Source organism: Anolis sagrei, chromosome 4, assembly GCF_037176765.1.
Source record: "Anolis sagrei isolate rAnoSag1 chromosome 4, rAnoSag1.mat, whole genome shotgun sequence".
Classification (NCBI taxonomy): domain Eukaryota; kingdom Metazoa; phylum Chordata; class Lepidosauria; order Squamata; family Dactyloidae; genus Anolis; species Anolis sagrei.
In genome coordinates, this window is record NC_090024.1 from 101,804,022 (window position 1) to 101,825,736 (window position 21,715).

Consider the following 21,715-nt stretch of genomic DNA (forward strand, 5'->3'; position numbering starts at 1 on the left):
TATTATAAGGAAAGGTCTCTGCCAAAGTCTAGCAGGAAATGGTTTTCAAGACACAGAGAATTGTGAAGTTGGAATGAACACTAAGGATCACTCAGCCCAAATTACTGGCAGTGCAGGAATCTCCTGGGTCTACGTTTGGAAGAAACCTAGTGTCTGTGTATATAGTAGGCAGTCTTGTGGGTGAGAAGCTATGCTGGAGATAGGTGAAAAGTTGATGGAAGCTGAATTTGCCCTTAGACATTTACATTACTTATTCAGGACACATATTTTCTACTTTTCAACCAAGAAATTGCACGTAAGGAAGTGATCAATAGTAAAAGGTAAATGAAAACAAAAGTCAATTAAAACATGCAAATCAATTAATTAAAAACACAAAAATTAAGTGAAATAAACACACCAATCAGTCAAAACCCATTTCAACCAACAGAATAACATCTGGCAGGAAAGGAGAAGAAAGAAGATGCTTTGGTAGGGAATTCCAAGACGTAAGAACAGCCCTTAAAAAGTCCTGTCTTGATTTCTTGCCAAATAGGGGTGTGCAAAATGGTCCAGAATCTGTTCTGTTTTCGTTCTGTGCCACCACCCCTTCTCTTTTTGGGAAGATTCTTCCAGAAATGGAACCAGAACTCAGGGTTCTGAATTACGAATCTGAATGGCCACCTTCTTAATATCCCGGAAACTTCCCGAAAACTGAGCAGTAGGCACCTGAAATTCAAAACAAAAACAGAACGGATTCGCACACCCCTACACTGCCCTCATCAGGATGAACTCATTTGTATTCCACCATTTCTCCCTATAATAGGAACTCAAGGTGGGCTATAAAAATTAAAACGAGTAAGCTAAAAGCATCTACAGAGACAAAAGGAAAAAGATATAAAAAGATATAAATAAAATCCAATTCCACTATCCTTAAAACGAAAAGTATTTAAAATAAATCCATAAAAAGTCACCTCGGTCATAAAAAAAGCCTTTGATGTGCTGTGTTGACAGAAGAGCTGGCTCAAAGATCTCAAAAACCAGACAAGCTTCTATGAGGGAATGGAGTCCGTCATAAGCCCCAGTGCCGAGTTGCCTAGAACTTTATATGTCATAATCAACACTTGTGTGACCTTACCTCAGAGAGCTGTTTTCTGGAGAGAAAATATCTGACAAGCATCACAGGCAGGAATAATCTTCAACACAGTTGGTTAGTGACAAACAACGTGAGAGTGAGATGTTCCTTTGACCCCAGTGCCAAAGAACTCTCTCTGGTAACACCATGCTGACTGACTCATCTTAAAGGATGGACCCTGAGCCTCCTGTCCTTAGTTGCAGCAAAGCAAGAAGAGTGGCTACATGTTTTCTTTAAAGCAATAACTTTCATCAGAAGAGCTGCAAGACCAAGAACAAGCCACGAGAGTAAAGATGAAGATCCACCCAGAGGAAAAGTGTTCCTGCCATACATCAAGGGAACCACTGACCGCATAGGGAAGCTGATGAGGAAACACAACATACAAACAATCTACAAACCCACCAAGAAAATCCAACAAATGCTACGTTCAGCTAAGGACAAGAGGGATCCTCTCACCTCTGCAGGAGTCTACCGTATACCATGCAGCTGTGGACAAGTCTACATAGGGACCACCAAACGCAGCATTGCTCAAACACAAATCAAGGAACATGAAAGGCACTGCAGACTACTTCAACCAGAGAAGTCAGCCATAGCAGAACACCTGATGAGCCAGCCTGGACACAGCATATTATTTGAGAACACAGAAATGCTGGACCACTCCAACAACCACCATGTCAGACTACACAGAAAACCCATTGAAATCCACAAGCATGTGGACAATTTCAACAGAAAGGAGGAGACCATGAAAATGAACAAAATCTGGCTACCAGTATTAAAAAACTCTAAAATTACAACAGCAAAACAGCAGAGAGGAAACAACCAGGCACATCTTAACACCTCTCAGCAGAACATTTTCCCAGGCTCAGGCAGGCCTTCAAATGCTAATGAAGGTGGTCAGCTGAAACATTCACACCTAGCTTCAGCAGAGAGCTCTTTGCCCCACCCCAGTCATTCCACAGATATATAAACCCATTTTCCTATTTCCAACAGACCTCACTACCTCTGAGGATGCTTGTCATAGATGCAGGCGAAAAGTCAGGAGAAATGCCTCTAGAACATGGCCCTATAGCCCGAAAAAAACTACAAGAACCTAGTAACTTTCATATATCTTGCTCTTCAGATGATTTAGGCTTTGATTTGCTCCAAGTGAGAGATATGGCCTCCGTATCATCATCTATAATTGGAAGTTATTGGCTGAGTAAGTATATACAGTGTTCCCTCACTTTTTGCGGATGTTATGTTCCAAGACCACCCGCGAAAAGTGAAAATCCGTGAAGTAGGGACGTGTGTGTGTGTGTGTATATATCGGTGTATGTGTGTGTGTATGTATATGTATATGTATATATATTATCTCATGTCAGCAAATAGGGATGTTATATGTATATATATTTACAATCTCACGTTGGCAAGTAGCGTCTCAAGTGGCTGCTGCGCAAGTCCTACTTTCATTTTTGGTGTGTATTCATCTGCTGAGTAAATACGCTATTGGCTGTAAATTGTAAATATATACATTACTGTGCAATGCGTACTACGCAAAACCCACAAAACAATGAAAATACCGCAATAAATATTTTACATTAATATTTATTGAAAAACCATGAAACAGCGAGTCTGTGAAAATCTAACCACGAAGTAGCAAGGGAACACTCTAAATTTTTTTGTTTATCAGTTCAGTCATTGTGACTCTTCGTGACCTCATGGACCAGCCCACGCCACAGCCATTATTATTATTATTATTATTATTATTATTATTTCGGACATTTCTACCCCGCCATTCTCACCCCCTAGGGGGGACTCAGGGCGGCTTACATCTGGCACAATTCCATGGCCACCTCCAACTCCTTCTTAAATATGTGAGGGGAAGTCATAAGGAGGAGGGAACAAGCTTGTTTTCTGCTGCCTTGGAGACCAGGACGCGAAGCAAACTACAGGAAAGGAGATTCCACCTGAACATTAGGAAGGACTTCCTGACTGAGAGCTGTTCAGCAGTGGAACTCTCTACCCTAAAGTGTGGTGGAAGCTCCTTCTATGGAGGCTTTTAAACAGAGGTTGGATGGCTATCTGTTGATGGTGCTTTGAACATGATTGTCCTGCTTCTTTGTAGGGGGTTTGACTGGATGGCTCACGAGGTCTCTTCCAACTCTATGATCCTATGATTCAAGGTCAAGCCAGTCACTTCAAGGATAACATCCATCCATCTTGCCCTTGATCAGCCCCTTTTCCTTTTTCCTTCCATTTTCCTCAGCATCGTTATCTTCTCCAAACTATCCTATCTTCTCATTATGTGGCCAAAGTACTAGTTGGATCCAAATTGGTACTCTGTATCTAACCTAATATTTTAAAATTATCTATTCTCTTCTTCGCCAAGATGCTCATTCTCCCCTTGCTCTTCAAAATCTCTACGTTCTATGTGATCAGGTTCAAGTGTCAAATTTTGCTCCAGTCCTGTTTACTGCATGCAGAAAGTAATGTGAGATGTCATGTTCAGAGAAACACTAGAACCAATGGTCTTTGTGGTATCGAAGTTACTTTTCCCTTGCTCCTAATCTCACTGTACACAGAGGTTCTGCAGAAGAGAGCTTGAAAGCAATACAGGCATGCAAGGTTTTTATTTAAACACAATGGAAGAATGCCATTAAGCAGCAATATATTTCTCTTTCATGAGGATAATAGAGCAGCAACCATCATAAAAGCCACCTTTCAACACCGTTGAAAGGTGGCTCAAAATTCAATATATGTTTCCATCATTGGATTGAAATATGGGAGCCACAGGCATAATAAAGCAGAGTAGATTAAATATATTCACAGTCTGAGGCACTGAAAGTTTTTCTTCATTTTTCTCCCTACTCTCTCTCCAAACTAATAGATCCAAAGAGCTGCAGTTCAAAATTTACTCAGAAAGATTCCAGACTGATGTGGTAGTAGCCCAGAAGGACAAGCAAGCAAAAAGACTCGGAGTGGTGCCTCTTATGGACAGTACCCAAGGCATAAAACCAATGTTTCCTTAAAAAATAAGATATTTTCTATGTAAGACTTACTCCTTAAAGTTCTTTTCAGATAATATTGGTCTATGCTGCTTTGAGTTGGCCCTATGATAATGAGTGCTGCTTCACAAGTACTTGCTGTGTCTCCACCACTGTCCCTAAATCATGTCCCCACAGGAATTAATATGTCTTATAGGAAGTACAGTAGGACTTTGATATCTGCTACCATTCCAGGATCCCCCTACTCCCATACATACAATGACGTGATGAAATGGCCTTCTTTAAATAAAATGGAAAAATCATGGTTTCTTTCAAAGATATTTTGAATGCATGGATGCAGAATCCATTGATACAGAAGGCCAACTATAATGGCTGGGCAAAAAGAAGAATGCTACGAAAGCACCAGGAATACAGGCTAAAGAAGAAAAACTGAGTTGGAAGGGACCCCAGGATAACTTACAGCCCAATCATCTGACAATGGAAATCTTCGTACTATGTATGGGAAATATGTACAGTGTTGCCTCATTTATCGTGGGGGTTCAGTTCCAGGACCATTCACAATAAGTGAAAATCCGCGAAGTGGGGACGGCATATTAATTTTAATATTTATAAATGACTAGCTGTCCCCTGCCACGCGTTGCTGTGGCCCAGTCTATGTGTTTTGTGTGTGTATATATGCGTATATGTGTATATACATGAGGAGACTGCAAAGCCTAGAGAAGACAATTATGCTGGGAAAAGTGGAGGTAAAAGGAAGAGGGGCCGACCAAGGGCAAGATGGATGGATGGCATCCTTGAAGTAACTGGACTGACCTTGAAGGAGATGGGGGTGGTGACGGCCGACAGGGAGCTCTGGCGTGGGCTGGTCCACGAGGTCACGAAGAGTTGGAGACGACTGAACGAATGAACAACAACAATGTGTATATATATATTTGTGTATATATGTATATGTGTGTGCTTGTGTATATGTGGTTTTGTGCATGCATTGTAATGTATTTTTTTTGTTTTTTGGCTTTTTAAGTCTCTTCTGCTGTTTTTTCCAGTGTTTTTATGAGTGATGGTCACTCTTTGGCCCGACAGGTGTCTTATGTCCAAATTTGGTGTCAATTCGTCCAGAGGTGTTTGAGTTATGTTAATCCCACAAACGAACATTACATTTTCATTTATATAGATTATATATATATTATATATTATTTTCTTACCCGCGCTTCCATACCTGCCTCCTGGCCTATCTCAAGGGCACCTGCCTGCCTCCCTGGCCTCCGCAGACCCCAGTACAGCCTCCGGAGCCATGCAGGCAGCAGCAGGCCAGTAAGACAGACCTTCCCCACCGCACCTCAGGCCACTGCACTTCCGGGGTCTGTGGAGACCAGGGAGGCAAACCTTCCCCACCACAGCTCAGGCCGCCGCACTTCCGGGTCCCTAGCCTCCACTGGACGTAAATATTTTATATTCATATTTTCAAAAACCCACAAAACAGTGAGTCCGCTAAAAGCAATCGCGAAGTAGTGAGGGAACATTGTATAATCATGTTCTGGGAATAAGTATTAGAAACTGAAAATCCCTCAAAAAGAAAGGGAATCCTAATAATCATTAGGCTTGAGCGTGAATCATTTTTAGCTATTTCCTTCGGCCAATACGGCTTCCTCAGTTGGGTTGGGTAGCCGTAACGGCAAGAGCCCAGGCTGCCACGTATCCTCATCCATAAGGGGGCCACGTGGCATCTGATCACAGCTCCTTCTCCCCTATTCAGCATCACAGTTTAATCTTCTTTATTTTCCTTTATTTTCTGGATTCTTTTTATTTAGTGGGACTGACTGGGAGTTGGGGACGGGTGGGGTGGGCATGCACATCTGGGGGCTTGGATTCACCCTTTTAGCTTCTTTTTCTCCTTCCCTTCCTCTCCTTTAGAAAATACTTCTAAAAGATAATAATAATAAATAATAGTAATTCCAGCAAACAAAAAAAAGCCTCATTTTCAGAAAACTACAACCACCTAACTACCTCTCCTCTAGAGTAGAAAGTAGAAACAGCTATAAGGAAGCATTAAACCCAACCAGGAAGGGCCTGTAGTAGAGAAAAAAAGGTGGTTTTTTATGGAAAGCCTAGGAGGATAGCTCCAGGTCACAGCTTCTCCTTCCCTGGGCCTCCTTAAAATGCCTTGGAGAGCTGTGTGCTTGCTGCAGGGAAAGAGAGAGAGCACACACCTCTCTTCTAGAGTAGAGACAGCTTTAACAAATCATTAAACCCAGTCTCATCTACAGACAGAAAGGAAAGGATGGCAGAAAGAGTGGTATCTTAACTCTTTTAATCCAGGTCTTAATGAAGGAAATAAGAACAAACAATGCCTAAAATGACAGGAAGGGGAGTCTGGAAATCCCCCTATAATTGGCCAGGTAGGGTGCTTTCTCAACCGGGTTGCTTAAACCCAGGCTGCCTTGAAGGGAAAAAAATGAATGGGTCCCAGGAATGGGAAGAGGAGCCTCATAACATAGAGGAAGGATTAGAAAGCATGATCATCAAGTTTGCAGACGATGCCAAATTGGGAGGGATAGCCAATACTCCAGAAGATAGGAGCAGAATTCAAAACAATCTTTAACAGATTAGAGAGATGGGCCAAAACTAACAAAATGAAGTTCAACAGTGACAAATGCAAGATACTCCACTTAGGCAGAAAAAAATGAAAGGCAAAGATATAGAATGGAGGACGCAGTACGTATGGGAAAGATCTTGGAGTCCTCATGGACAACAAATTAAACATGAGCCAACAATGTGATGCAGTGGCAAAAAAGCCAGTGAGATTTTGGCCTGCACCAATAGGAGTATAGTGTCTAGATCAGCTGTGGTCAGCTGTGACCAGCAGTGCTGCAGAATTCGAGGAGGCACGAGTGGAGGGTGAAAGAGAGAAACGTGCCAGGAGGAAGGCACATCAAGCCAACCCCGACCGGGACCGCCTTCCACCTGGAAACCAATGCCCACACTGCGGAAGAAGATGCAGAGCAAGAATAGGGCTCCACAGCCACATGCGGACCCACAAGGAAACCCATAATGGAAGACCATCTTACTCGTCCAACGAGGGATCGCCTAAGTAAGTAAGTAAGTAAGTAAGTAAGTGTCTAGATCCAGGGAAGTCATGCTACCCCTCTATTCTACCTTGATTAGACCACATCTGGAATACTGTGACCAATTCTGGGCACCACAATTGAAAGGAGATGTTGACAAGCTAGTATGTGTCCAGAGTAGGACAACTAAAATGATCAAGGGCCCGGAGAACAAGCCCTATGAGGAGTGGCTTAAAGAGCTGGGCATCTTAAGCCTGAAGAAGAGAAGGGTGGGAGGAAACATGATAGCCATGTATAAGTATGTGAGAGGAAGTCATAGGGGAAAGGGAGCAAGCTTGTTTTCTACTGCCCTGGAGACTAGGACAAAGAACAATGGCTTCAAACTACAAGAAAGGAGATTCCACCTGAACATTAGGAAGAACTTCCTGACTGTGAGAGCTGTTCAGCAGTGGAACTCTCTGCCCCGGATTGTGGTGGAGGCTCCTTCTTTGGAGGTTTTTAAACAGAGGCTGGATGGCCATCTGTCAGGGGTGCTTTGAATGCAATTTTCCTGCTTCTTGGCAGGGGGTTCGACTGGATGGCCCCATGAGGTCTCTTCCCCATTTATTTCCTATATTTATACCCCGCCCTTCTCCCCCTGAAGGGGACCCATTGCTGCCAATGGGCCAGATGTAGGTGTATTTTCCAGATCAGGACTGAAGAAGGCTATCCGGTTAACTCTCCCCCCCCCCCCCGGTCATTTTTGGGAGGCACGAAAAAATTGATACGGGGGTCCACTGGTATTATTTTGAAAATAAAAACAGAATTTGTGAAAAGAAACTAACTGAATCAATACTAGAGGTTGTTTTCTAAAAAAATAAATTTCATAGAGAACTCAAATTAATAAAGCAACGTATGGTTCAGGGAGTATTTTTAATATACTCCGTTTGCTGCTGTTGTTATGTCATACAAGCCTAACATCTGTAGTCATCTGGACATTACACAAAGAGGCGAACATGCCTTTAGTATGAGCATACTCTCAATTGGGAGCTGCAGTCAATCACAAGTCTCTGCCAAGGGAATCTGCATAACACATGTTTGCAAATCTTACACAATTTTACATTTAAAATTTCCTCATGAACACCAACTACATATCTAACTATACATCCTCACCCTCTTCCAGAATGGCAACCAGGTTAATCTGCTGCAGCCACACTGACATCAAAGTCTGTTAACCCCTTAAAAACATTTTTTTAAAGTGCGAAACAACCATTTGTAGACAAGAATCCATTACATCAGATGCACTGATTTATCTGAGCATGTACAGGAAAACAAAGCAGAGAAAAGAAATAGATAATAATAATAATAATAATAATAATAATAATAATAATACTTTATTTATATACCGCTCCATCTCCCCGAGGGGACTCAGATCGGTTCCCAGGTAACATCACAAAACACAAAAAGTAAAAAAAAATATAACCATTATAAAAATATAAGCATAAAAATTGTCGCCATAACACACATATATTAAAAGTAATCCTGCTTGTTCAAGGCAATTAAAAATTTAAAAGGCCGGGCCAAGATATGTGCAAGCCCAAAAATTCTAGGGGCCCCGGGAATTAAGTGCAATGCTATGGCAGGCAACAATAATATTAGGTACGGGTATGTGGTTGTTCATTCCAGGGCCGATTAGAGGAAAGAATCTGGGTAACTGGTAGGAAGAATAAGGCCGTATTCGACAATGTGCAGGGCTGAATTAGAACTGGTTATTTTCAAAGACTTGTTGAAACCACCAGGTCTTCAAGCTCTTATGAAAGGAGGGGAGAGATGGGGCCTGTCTTATTTCCCTTGGAAGGGCATTCCAGAGAAGGGGGCCATCACTGAGAAGGCCCTCTCTCTCGTCCCCACCAACCGCGCTTGAGACGGTAGTGGGACCGAGAGAAGGGCCTCCCCAGAAGATCTGAGAGCTCGTGCCGGTTCATAGGAGATGCAATTGCGGAGATAGGCAGGGCCCAAACCATTTAGGGCAGTGGTTCTCAACCTGGGGTCCCCAGATGTTTTTGGCCTACAACTCCCAGAAATCCCAGCCAGTTGACCAGCTGTTAGGATTTCTGGGAGTTGAAGACCAAAAACATCTGGGGACCCCAGGCTGAGAACCTCTGATTTAGGGCTTTATAGGTCATGACCTGCACCTTGAATTTGGCTCGGCAACTTATCGGTAGCCAATGAAGCTGTTTTAATAGGAGTGTTGTATGCTCCCTATAGTTTGCTCCAGTAAGGAGCCTGGCTGTGCCCGTTGCGTGTTCAAAACTTCCGGGCCGTCTTCAAGGGCGGTCCCACGTAGAGCGCATTGCAATAGTCCAGTTTGGATGATGTGAAGCTGGCCTTATGGTATTATGGAAGCAGCCTTGTTCAAAACAGGGATAAATGAAAGTTGCCTACCTCAGAATATGCCAGAGTAATATGCTCATATATCCCTTGGTGGTGGTGGATGGCATCCTCCAAATCCTGTAGTTCCGAGGGAAGCTCGACCTCACCGCAGGCTTTACACCATGAATCCACATTACTCATGTACTACAAGGAAAGAAAGTTCCGATTATTCACCACCATGCACAGATTAAGAGACAGCATACATTTCACTGGGCAAACAACAGTGTCTGAACTAGTCCTTTTGAAGGTGAACTTATTATCTTGATATACTGCCTTCAAAACCCTACTTTCTTCTCTCCGAAAAAGTGCGGCTTGCTTGGTTAAATTACCCAGAACCTTTTCAACTGGAGGCTAATAAGGATTCAAAAGTTATTTCTCCCCTTTGCTTCATTTGGTCTAAAGAGCTGGCATAATGAAAGAACCCTTACAAATCTATTTTGCTGTCCTCTGAAAAGGAGAGGCAGCGGTTAGCAAAAGAAAGGAACACTTTAGCAAAATGAGAACTCTTGGTTAACTGTAGAGGGGTTTGAGAGCGAGGAAACACACACACATGGAAGCACTAAAACAACCCGCAGCCAAACCTCAATTCCACAGGCAGCCTAGGACAAGTCGAAATGCATCCAAAATCTTTCTGAAAATGTTCAGCTGCAATCTCTGGCAGCAGAAAATCTGATCAAATCATATTCTCCCCTATTGCGCTCCCCATTCACATACGTTCATAACAAATGGATACCTGATGTTAACAAGGGAGCTTAAAATTCACCGCCAGTTTCCCTGCGGAGAAGGTACTACAATTAAGCATTCAACCATGCAGCGGAACAAACAGTAAGTTCAATTCAATCAAACCAAACACACTTCTCTGTGTTCTGTTTTTATTTCTCCTCAAGTTGCATTTACATAGAAAGTCATCTTTTAAAAAAACCCCGAAATATCTCATTTTCCTCATTTGACCATCCATACCGCAATGGTCACACAGAGAAGTGAAAGTCAACCCAGCACTGTCTGGGTATGCATTTTTCTAATGCTATTTATTAAAAACTAGTACGAGGGTTGAATGAAAAGTAATGCCTCCACCTTCGTTACTTGGGTTTGGATGGGAATATTTTAATAAGTCAAATGCAGAAATAATCCTTAGATTGTGCTCTTTACCGCTATTCACTTTTCCTCATAATCACCAGACAATTGCCTACATTTCTGCCAACGATGAACAAGTTTTCCGAAGCTGTCATGGGAGAAATCGACACTCTGTTTCTGCAACCAAAATCTCACAGTTCTCTCATCCTGGGTATCCATCATGCACAGAACTTCCAATAGCCAAGCAAAACAATAATGTGACCCACATGTTCTTGTGAAATGCTAATTATGCTTGAAATTTCTCTCTGAGTGATATGACTAGCGTCCTGAAGCAATCTGTCAACCTTTTGCTTGCATCAATAGGAGCATAGTGTCTAGATCTAGGGAAGTAATGCTACCCCTCTATTCCGCTTTGGTTAGACCACACCTGGAATATTGTGTCCAATTCTGGGCACCACAATTTTAGCAGGAAGCCTTAGCATTGAACGGTTGCGTTGTAAAGAGAAATATTGACAAGCTGGAATGTGTCCAGAAGAGGGCGACTAAAATGATCAAGGGTCTGGAGAACAAGCCTATGAGGAGTGGCTTAAGGAGGTGGGCATGTTTAGCCTGAAGAAGAGAAGGCTGAGAGGAGATATGATAGCCATGTATAAATATGTGAGAGGAAGCCACAGGGAGGAGGGAGCAAGCTTGTTTTCTGCTTTCTTGGAGACTAGGACGCGGAACAATGGCTTCAAACTACAAGAGAGGAGATTCCATCTGAACACGAGGAAGAACTTCCTGACTGTGAGAGCCGTTCAGCAGTGGAACTCACTGCCCCGGAGTGTGGTGGAAGCTCCTTCTTTAGAAGCTTTTAAACAGAGGCTGGATGGCCATCTGTCAGGGGTGATTTGAATGCAATATTCCTGCTTCTTTGCAGGGGGTTGGACTGGATGGCCCATGAGGTCTCTTCCAACTCTTTGATTCTATGATTCTATGAAACTATAAAACTCGGTGGTTGCTGTCACAGGACATCCAACTCTTTGTATTGTCGAAGGCTTTCATGGCCGGAATCACTCAGTTCTTGTGGAGTTCTCCCTCCCTCCAACTCTTTGTTTGTCACGCAAGTCAGATGTTCCCTCTCAACATCTTTAAACTTACTTGCCCAATGACACACAGAACTCACATCAACACAATCACTACAAACAGCTTGCATTCTCTGATTTATCCTTTGGGGTGACACCTTCTGCTGTCAAGAATTCAATGACTGCACGTTGCTTAAGTTACATTAACCGACCATCTGCGCAGGGTTCTATACTTTGCACTTTTACAACACAACCGTTCAATGCTATGGTTTCCTGCCAAAATGGAACTGTAGAGGAGAGTCTGCTGAACAAGCCAGTACCTGCTGCATACCAGTACTGCCATCTGTTGAGGAGTTACGAAGGTGGAGGCATTACTTTTCATTCAACCCTCGTATATATACTTTCCCAGGTGTCAGGTGGGCTCCTGCTCCTCTGATTACCACTTATTTCTCTCTCTTCATACCTTTTCTCCGTTCCTTTCTCTTCCTTCCTTCTCTCCTTTTTGTTTCCTCTTCTCCCTCTCTCCTTTCTTTTCTCTCTCTGCTTTTTCCTCTTCCTCCCTCCCTCCCAATGTTTCTATGAAAATTTGGTTCTCTCTGTGACTCCTTCCTTTCTCCTTCCCTCTTTCTCATATGCATGTCACCTCTCTTTCCCAGTGACACCTAAGCTAGGGACATCACAAAGGGTCAACCCTTCAGGTAGCAACAGGATTTGTGGTACAGATAGACGAACAAGTCTATATATATATATATATAGAGAGAGAGAGAGAGAGAGAGAGAGAGAGAGAGATCAGAGGTTCCCAACCTGTGGTCCGGAAGAACGAAAATATAGCCTGCAGCCTCACTGTTACTACATCGTTGCAACAACCCTCTTATAGTGCCAAGGAATATTAAATATGGTTTTCTGTGGGTGTGCAGATGGCAACTATTGGATGGAATATGTTCTGTACCAGAAACTAGAGCTGGTGTGATCTATCAATGCAATTTTCTGAATCAGCACCCCAAATAACCAAACCAAATGTAAAGTTGATCAAAAACTGATTATGCTTTTCAACACATCTACAATTCCATTCTGAGACTATGCACAGGTTGAGCATCCCCTATCTGAAATACAGAAACTTTTGTTTCATGAACAAAATTATTTGAAAAATATTGTATACAATTACCTTCAAGCTATGCGTATATAGTATATATGAAACATAAATGAATTTAGTGTTTAGCTGGGATCCCAACTCCAACATCTGTGTATGTATGCAAATACAGGCATATCAAAATTAATAAAAATGAAATCCAAAACACTTCTGGTCACCAACATTTTGGGTATGCAACCTGCACCGAGTTTATCTCTTAACAAGAAATCATAGCAGGAAGAGCCTATTGACTGTTTTCAGTGACTACCAGTCCTAGAGGAGCTAGGCACTTTTGCATTGAGAATCCCTTTCAAGCCTTCTCTTTCACTTTGAATGAGTAAAACTTGGAGCCACCGGTGGCACTATGGGTTAAACCCTTATGTCGACAGAACCATGGACCAAAAGCTCAGCGGTTCAAATCCGGGGAATGGAATTAGCTCCTGTTTGTCAGCTCCATCTTCTCATGAGGGGACATGAGAGAAGCCTCCCAAAGGATGGTAAAACATCTGGGCGTCCCCTGGGCAACGTCTTTGCAGATGGCCAATTCTCTCACACCAGAAGCGACTTGCAATTTCTCAAGTCACTCCTGACACAACAAAAGTAGAAATTGAATATTGTTGTCTATTCAGCCTTACAGGAGGACAAAACACTAAAAATGAGCTGAACAATGCTGGCTCACTCTCTCCTCACCCAACAGGAGTATGACAGAAGATATTCAACATCAGAGTTTCCTATAAGCATCTTGAAGGACTTGCAAGTGCTTTAGTCATTTGGAGGCTTGTTTATTTATTTATTTATTTATTTATTTATTTTAAATCTACATTTATTTCCTTTGATCACCTCAACCTGACAAACATGATTCTCACAAAAACACACCAAGGTAGGTAAGTCTCAGAAAAATGGCTAGCCTAAGCTACCCATCTGATACAATAGCCTAAGTCGAGGAACGGTATGCCATAAATAGCTTTCTCTCAGTTACTCTCAAAGTTGATACAGACTAAGGTGGATTGAATACCAAGATCACCCTGTGAGTTTAATGACTCAATGGAGAAATAAGCTTGCCAATCCAATGTTTTATCTACATCACATTGGTTCTCCTCTTCTACGTGAAAGAGACGAACCTTAGATAACAAATCCATTGCATGTGAAACCAAGAAAAGTCTGTTAGTTGTCTTTTGTTTTTGTTGGAATTACTAACCTGCTCAGCCTTCTGGTGGAAAACACCTGACATTTCCAACAAGGTACTACGCTCATCCAGGGCTGCGGCAAACGCTTTCCATTCTTGCTCCAACTGGCTGGCGATTTGTTTGATTTGCTGTGAGGCATAGTGACCAGACTCCACCAAACGGTTGGCTACAGACATGATGCGGTTTATGTTTACATACACATTCTGCAAGAAAAAAGGGAACAAAGACAAAAATGCTCAGCATGTTAAACTCAAAAGAAAAAAACAGGAACTCATCCTGATCTGGCTCATTTCAGTTCTGTTCCATAATTGTAGATGTGGGCTATCTTGGGCCATGCAAATCAAAAGAGTTTGGCATTCTTGCAAACTACATACTTCGATTAAAATATTGTTGGAGACTTCTAGGATGGGTTCGAAGCATTGGACAATACTCTAAAGCACAGGAAGGCACAGAGTGAGCTATTTGTGATATTTAATCCCCTATAATATTCCAAATGGGGAAAAAAACAAGTTATGGGCACCCTGATTTACCAGAAGTGGTAGTTTGGCTGGAAACAAAGTACCAATTTCCCCTCCAAAATGCCTCTCCATCAAAATGGGAAGTAAATGTCCAGTGACCTGATTTTCTTACCTAGTCGAGCGGGCATGGGCAAACTATCTAACTTAGGGGTCACATGGTGGGCCAGAGCATGGTGGATGGGCCTAGAGGGAAGGGGTTCTGCCCTTTCCTCCCCTTCCCCTTCTCTTTCGGAGACAGAAAGTGAAGAAAAGACAGGGAATGTTTGGATCCCAGAAAGGTTGGTCTTGGTCAGGATTAGATGGTGGATGGGATAGAAAAAACGTATTCATTAGACCCGGTATTGCCTCCTCCTGATATATAATCCTAGAATCCTAGAGTTGAAAGAGACCCCCAAGGGTCATCCAGTCCAACCCCCAGCCATGCAAGAAGGCACAATCAAAGCACTCCCAATAGACAGCCTCTGTGGAAAAGCATCATGAGAAGAAGACTCCACCACACTTTGAGGAAGCCCATGCTGCTCTCCAACAGCTCTTACTTTCAGAAGGTTCTTTGTAATCTTTTCAGTCAAATCTCTTTCCCTGCCATTTGAAATCATGGCTCCTTTGTGCCCTGGTCTCCAGAGCAGTAGACAATCAGATTCCTCCCATCCTCCTCAATGGGACACCCTTTTAAATCATGAAACATGTTTCTCATGTTCCCTCTCTTACCTTCTCTTCTCCAAGCTAAACATAATAATCATAATAATCTTTATTTATACCCTGCCACCAAGGGAGACGCGGGGCGGCTTACATGAGGCCAAGCCCAACAATCACAACAAAGCAAATATACAAAATAAAATTATACATCAATAAAATATAATGAAAATAATTTTTAAAAAGTACAAAATAGGCACACAATACAATATAAAATCACAATAATCGATCAAGATGGGCAAGACTGGTCACAAGGATTTAAATGTTTGAAAGCTCTAGGTGAGATAAGTAATGTAGTGTATCAAGAAGGAGGTTCAAGTGGGACGAAACAATGGGGTTTAATTGAACTAGAGGGTGAAATAAAGTGCGTCCAAGACATTTTATGCCAGGTTTGGTCAAGGTCAAGGATCATTGTTCATTCATTGAAGGCACACCAGAATAGCCAAGTTTTTAGGCTCTTCGAAGACTGCCAGGGTGGGCGCTTGTCTAATTTCTCTGGGGAGTGGATTTCAGAGCCGAGGGGCCACCCCAGAGAAAACCCTCTCCATCGCCCGCACAAGTTGTGCTTGCGACGGGGGCAGGAGTGAGAGAAGGGCCTCTCCGGAAGAGCGACGGGATTGCGTAGGTTCATAGAAGGAAATGCGGTCACGAAGGTAGGTGGGTCCCAAACCGTTCAGGCCTTTATAGATAAGAACCTATACCTTGAATTGGGACTGGAAAATAAACGGCAGCCAATGGAGCTCCTTAAACAGGGGGGTAGACCGCTCCCTGTAATTCGTTCCAGTTAGTAGCCTGGCTGCTGATCATTTGACCAATTGAAGTTTTCGAGCCATTTCAAGGGCAGCCCCATGTAGAGTGCATTGCAATAGTCCAATTTAGAGGTAACTAAGGCATGGACCAGTGTGGACATCCCCAGGAAGAAAGAAGGAAGGAAAAAGAGAAAGAAGAAAGGGAGGGAGAGAAGGGAGGGAGGGAAAGAGGGAGGGAGGGAAAGGAGGAAAAAGAGAAGGAAAGACAAAAGGAAAGGAAAGGAAAGGAAAGGAAAGGAAAGGAAAGGAAAGGAAAGGAAAGGAAAGGAAGGAGCGAAAGAGGGAAAAAAGGAAGGACAAAAGGTTGGAAGGAAAGGGAGGAGGGAGAAAGGAAAAACTGAAGGAAGGGGGAGGGAGGAGAGAGAGAAGGAAGGAAAGACAAAGGGGAAAGATGGACGGACGGATGGAAGGAAGGAGCGAAAGAGGGAAAGAAGGAAGGACAAAGGGTGGAAGGAAAGGAAGGAGGGAGAGAGAAAAACTGAGGGAAGGTGGGAGGGAGGAGATAGAGAAAGAAGGAAAGACAAAAGGGAAGGAATGAAGGACAAAAGGGTGGAAGTGAAGGGAAGAAGGAAGAAAGAGGGAGGGAAGGGAGGATGGGAAGGAGGAAGGCAAGAGAGAAGGAAGGAAAGATAGAATGGTGAGAGAGAGAAAGGTCTGAGAAACGAACCAAAGGGGCCACATCTGGCCCCTGGGCCTGGGTTTGTCCATGTCTACAGTAGAGCTTGCAACACATTCAATAGGCTAAAAATTCCCCGGACCACAACTGCACACGTCTGCTCTCAAGCTAAGCTTTCATTAATTCCAGGTAATCAGCAAACACATCAGCTATGACAACTCCATTTCATTTGAACTGTGAAACCTTATAACTGACGCCCTGCTCACTTCCATTTTTCCATTCTGGCACTGGCAGTATGCAAGATCAGAAAGCAATACATCGGAGAAGACTATTTTTAAACACGCCATGTCAGAATAATTCAGTGAGTTGAAGTCAAAACAAGCAGCATGAACTTCACCCTGGGTGCCCTAAACTTCACCTTCGGAATTCAACAACAGGGTTGAACCTAACAAGAAGGGGCAGCCTGTTCCCTGGGTGGCTGGCATCGTTCTCAGCAACTGCGCAAGCTGAACAGGACTACCTTTTCTGACAGCAACTCTCCAGAGAGCTCTGCAGGAAAGGATTCTAGCCGTTATTGTATATCAGGGTGTGTCACAATGCCCTTTCCTGATTCCATCGGGGGTCACACCCTGTGGCAGGGGAAAACAAAGACATTCCTTCAAAATCAAGACGCACGCAAATACATAAGAAAAGCTACAGTGTGCGTCTGAATGTCTTGCTTCCAAACGAACCTCTTGGATGAGTGTGGTTGCCACCAGAATTGGTTATCAGTGGCTGGAGATCACAAAAACACGTGGGCAAGCAACATAATGCACACATCCCCAAACCGTGAAATAAGTTCAACATCTCTTTAATTTCAAGACATTGGGTAGAAATCTTATCCTACAAGAAAAAAGATAAAGATAGCAGTTTTGGGGAAAATATGTAAATCTCTTATGATCCAAATAGTGAACAGTGATGTTCAAGAAATGAATTTGTGGTTTCTACTGTAAGATTGTGTTTGGATCATCTCATTCAGAATGCAGACAAGCACTCATGAGGACACAACATTCTCCTATTCAATTTGAAGCTCTGGGCTATAATGCCTCCCCTCAATATGCTATTTTCATTTGGGGTTGCTTGCTTAGATATAGAATCATAAAGTTGGAAGAAATCTCATGGGCCATCCAATCCAACCCCCTGCCAAGAAGCAGGAAAATCCCATTCAAAACACCCCCGACAGATGGCCATCCAGCATCTGTTTAAAAGCCTCCAAAGAAGGAGCCTCCATCACACTCTGGGGCAGAAAGTTCCACTGCTGAATAGCTCTCACAGTCAGGAAGTTCTTCCTAATGTTTAGATGGAATCTCCTTTCTTGTAATTTGAAGCCATTGTTTCACGTCCTAGTCTCCAGAACAGCAGAAAACAAGCTTGCTCCCTCCTCCCTATGATTTTCTCTCACATATTTATATCATGTCTCCTCTCAGCCTTCTCTTCCTCACGCTAAACATGCCCAGATCTTTAAACCGCTCCTTATAGGGCTTGTTCTCCAGACCCTTGATCATTTTAGTCGCCCTCCTCTGGACACATTCCAGCTCGTCAACATCTCCCTTCAATTTTGACACCCAGAATTGAAATATAGAAGAGCAAGTGTCCTGGGTTTGTACAAAAGATAAGTCAAGACTAAAATAAAACTCACTATCCTCACCTGGCAACAAGAATGATTGACAACTGGGAAATAGAGGGAGAAAACGTGGAGGCCATGACAGATTTTGTATTTCTAGCTGCAAAGATTACTGCACACACAGACTGCAGCCAGGAAATCAGGAGACGCTTACTTCTTGGGAGGAGAGCAATGACCAATCTTGATAAAATAGTGAAGAGTAGAGACATCACACTGGCAACAAAGATCTGCATAGTTAAAGCAATGGTATTCCCCATAGTCACCTACGGATGTGAGAGCTGGACCTTAGGGAATGCTGAGCGAAGGAAAATAGATGCTTTTGAACTGTAGTGTTGGAGGAAAGTTCTGGGAATGCCTTGGACTGCCAGAAGATCCAACCAGTCCATACTTCAAGAAATAAAGCCTGACTGCTCATTGGAGAGAAGGATAGTAGAGTAGATGAAGTACTTTGGCCACATCATGAGAAGAAAGGAAAGCTTAGAGAAGACAATGATGCTGGGGAAAATGGAAGGAAAAAGGAAAAGGGACCGACCAAGGGCAAGATGGATGGATGGATGGTATCCTTGAAATGACTGGATTGACCTTGAAGGAGTAGGGAGTGGTGACGGCCGACAGGGAGCTCTGGCGTGGACTGGTCCATGAAGTCACGAAGAGTCGGAAACGACTGAACGAATGAACAACAAAATCCACACCTGAAGACTTCTGTTTTCCATTCTGGCCTACAAAAGATTTCCAAGAAAGCAGCCCTGGATGTGTAAAGCTTTACAAACCAGTGGTCTGAAAAAAAGGCAATTCTAGGCATTGCCAACATCACTAGGTGGCACTGTATCTACCTCCCACACAGACAGACTTAGCTAGTAGAGGAGATAGAGGACTGTGACCATCCAAAGATCTTGAAAATGTGATGTCTTTACAGCCTACAGGTAAATGTTAGACACTGAGAGTAAAAATGTTATTTCTTAAGGTGAGGGGAAAATGTGTTCTAAAAAATCCCTAGTCCTACACTGGTGATCAATTATATGGCAAGAATAGATATTATTTGTCTGTAGAGACCTTTGGAGAATCAATCCAAAATGTATGTGCGTGTTCTTCTGCTGTACACTACGAGGCAAACACAGTTCCTTGTACTTTTATTATGTTGCTGACTCATAGTCTCAATGCTATGCACATGTTTTGCACCTGAAAGTCCTAGGCTCAATCCCTAGCTTTTCTAGACATTTGGAGATTTTGTCTGATTTAATTAGCTTCTCCCAGTCTGATATCCTCTAGATTTCTTACACAGGCTGTCCCCAAGTTACAAACAAGATAGGTTCTGTAGGTTCGTTCTTGCCTTGAATGTGTATGTAAACAGGAACACATTCTTTTAAAGTGCAACTCCACCCATATATGTATGTGTGTGTGTGTGTGTGTTTTGGATTGCATCGGGAAAGTTTAACACCCCTGTGCTGTTTATTTTGCTGCTTGTGTCCCTGTTCAGAAGATTTCACCTTACTTTCTGTCCCTGTGAGAATTGGGTTTTGAAAAAAATGGCTTGTTGTGGAAACAAGGTTTGGTGAGAAAGGCACCTTTTCCCTATGATAACTCTTTCAGAAGTGAATTTCCCTTCCGAGTAGCAGATTTATCTCACTTCCTGTTGTCTCAACCCGCTCTTAACTATGAGTCATTTAAAAGTGTGATGTTTGCAACTTGGGGAGTACTTTAATTCCCATCACTATCAGCTAGCATGACCAGTGAGGCAAAGAAAGTTGGGGTCCTTAGCATCTGAGAATCATCACACTGCAGAAGGGTGATACCCAAAATACTGAGCTTTGAGGGGCAAGTAATCTGATTCAATATGTTGGGTTCCTGAATTATTTAAACAAACATTTAGAGAATATTTAACAGTATTCATTCATCATCCACAAACATGTGTAATGGATTTGTTGTTGTGTGCCTTCAGAAGTCATTTCCAACATAAGAAAATCCCATAATGGAGTTTTCTTGGCATGGTCTGTCCAGAGGGGGTTTAGCTGGCTGAGTGTGGCTTGCCCTAGATCCCCCATCGGGTTTCCACGGCAGAGTAGTGATTTGATCCCTTGTATCCAAGAGTTGTACTCTGACATTCAAACCACTATACCATGTTGGCTCTCAGTGCAGTTTCTGCACACGGCATTATGCCAACACTGCTTTCTTTAATGTCTCTTCCAACTGCTTTAGAAACACCTAAAATTGCTTGACCTGCTTTGAGAAAATCTTTGCATTAATTTGTTTGAACCAATCACATGAGGTGAGGAAGGAAGAAAAGGGTGAGAACGCAAACCGCATGGCATCTTGGACCCATCACATTGACACAGATAGTTGCTAACAGCGTGCCTCTTGTTTGTTGCAACCTCAAAAGTACCTTGGATGGCTTAATAAAAGCTTATTAAATCAATCTCAGGTGACATGTTTATGAATTACAAAGGAATATGAGAATTAAAAAAGAATGTCAAGTGGGGCGGGAGATGGAGAATAATTTCAGGTTGCCAGTTCTCCAGTTCTTGAACTAATTTTACCTTAACTGACCTCATGGATTTATTGCAGAGAGCTGTTCCATAGAAATGCATGCTGAATGGTAACTATTTACTCTAAATCAGCATTCTCAACCTGGGGGTCGGGACCCCTGGGGAGGTCACAAGGGGATGTCAGAGGGGTCATACAGCACAGTATTTCCTATTGGTCATGGGGGTTCTGTGTGAGACGTTTCGTCCAATTCTATCATTGGTGGGGTACAAGGGACTCTTTGATTGTGTGGGAAGTTTGGCTCAATTCTATCATTGGTGGAGTTCAGAATGATCTTTGATTGTAGGTGAACTATAAATCCCAGCAACAACAACTCCCAAATGTCAAGGTCTATTTCTCCCAAACTCCACCAATGTTACATTTGGGCATATTGAGTATTCATGCCAAGTTTGGTCCTGATCCATCATTTTTTTGAGACCACAGTGCTCTCTAGATGTAGGTGAACTACAACTCCAAAACTCAAGGTCAATGCCCATCAAACCCTTGCAGTATTTTCTGTTGGTCATGGGAGCTCTGTGTGCCAAGATTGGTTCAATTCCATCAGAATGTTCTTTGCTTGTAGGCTAACTGTAAATCCCAGTAACTACAACTCCCAAATGATAAAATCAACCCCCACCCAAAAAAGTGAATGAAAATACATTTGGCATATCAGATATTTACATTGCTATTCATAACAGTAGCAAAATGACCATTATGAAGTAGCAACAAAATAATTTTATGGTTGGGGGTCATCACAACATGAGGAACTGTATTAAAGGGTCAAGGCTTTGAGAAGGTTGAGAACTATTGCTCTAAATGCACCCTACAAATACCCCTATTTATGCCTTTTGTATGAAAAAGTGATGGAAAAAG

The 21,715-nt window shown here is 42.7% G+C and overlaps 1 protein-coding gene across 5 annotated transcripts in view; it reads right to left on the bottom strand.

Moving 5' to 3' along the window:
* The window catches only part of TRIO (trio Rho guanine nucleotide exchange factor), a 373,539-nt gene that overhangs the window by 202,805 nt on the left and 149,019 nt on the right, over positions 1 to 21,715 (bottom strand). For all 5 annotated transcript variants that reach the window (XM_060774659.2, XM_067467537.1, XM_067467536.1 and 2 more), the window contains exons 7-8: positions 14,035 to 14,226; positions 9,582 to 9,713 (exon numbers count right to left, since the gene is read on the bottom strand). In XM_060774659.2, the coding sequence (XP_060630642.2) occupies positions 9,582 to 9,713; positions 14,035 to 14,226 (324 nt within the window). The remainder of the gene's footprint in view (positions 1 to 9,581; positions 9,714 to 14,034; positions 14,227 to 21,715) is intronic.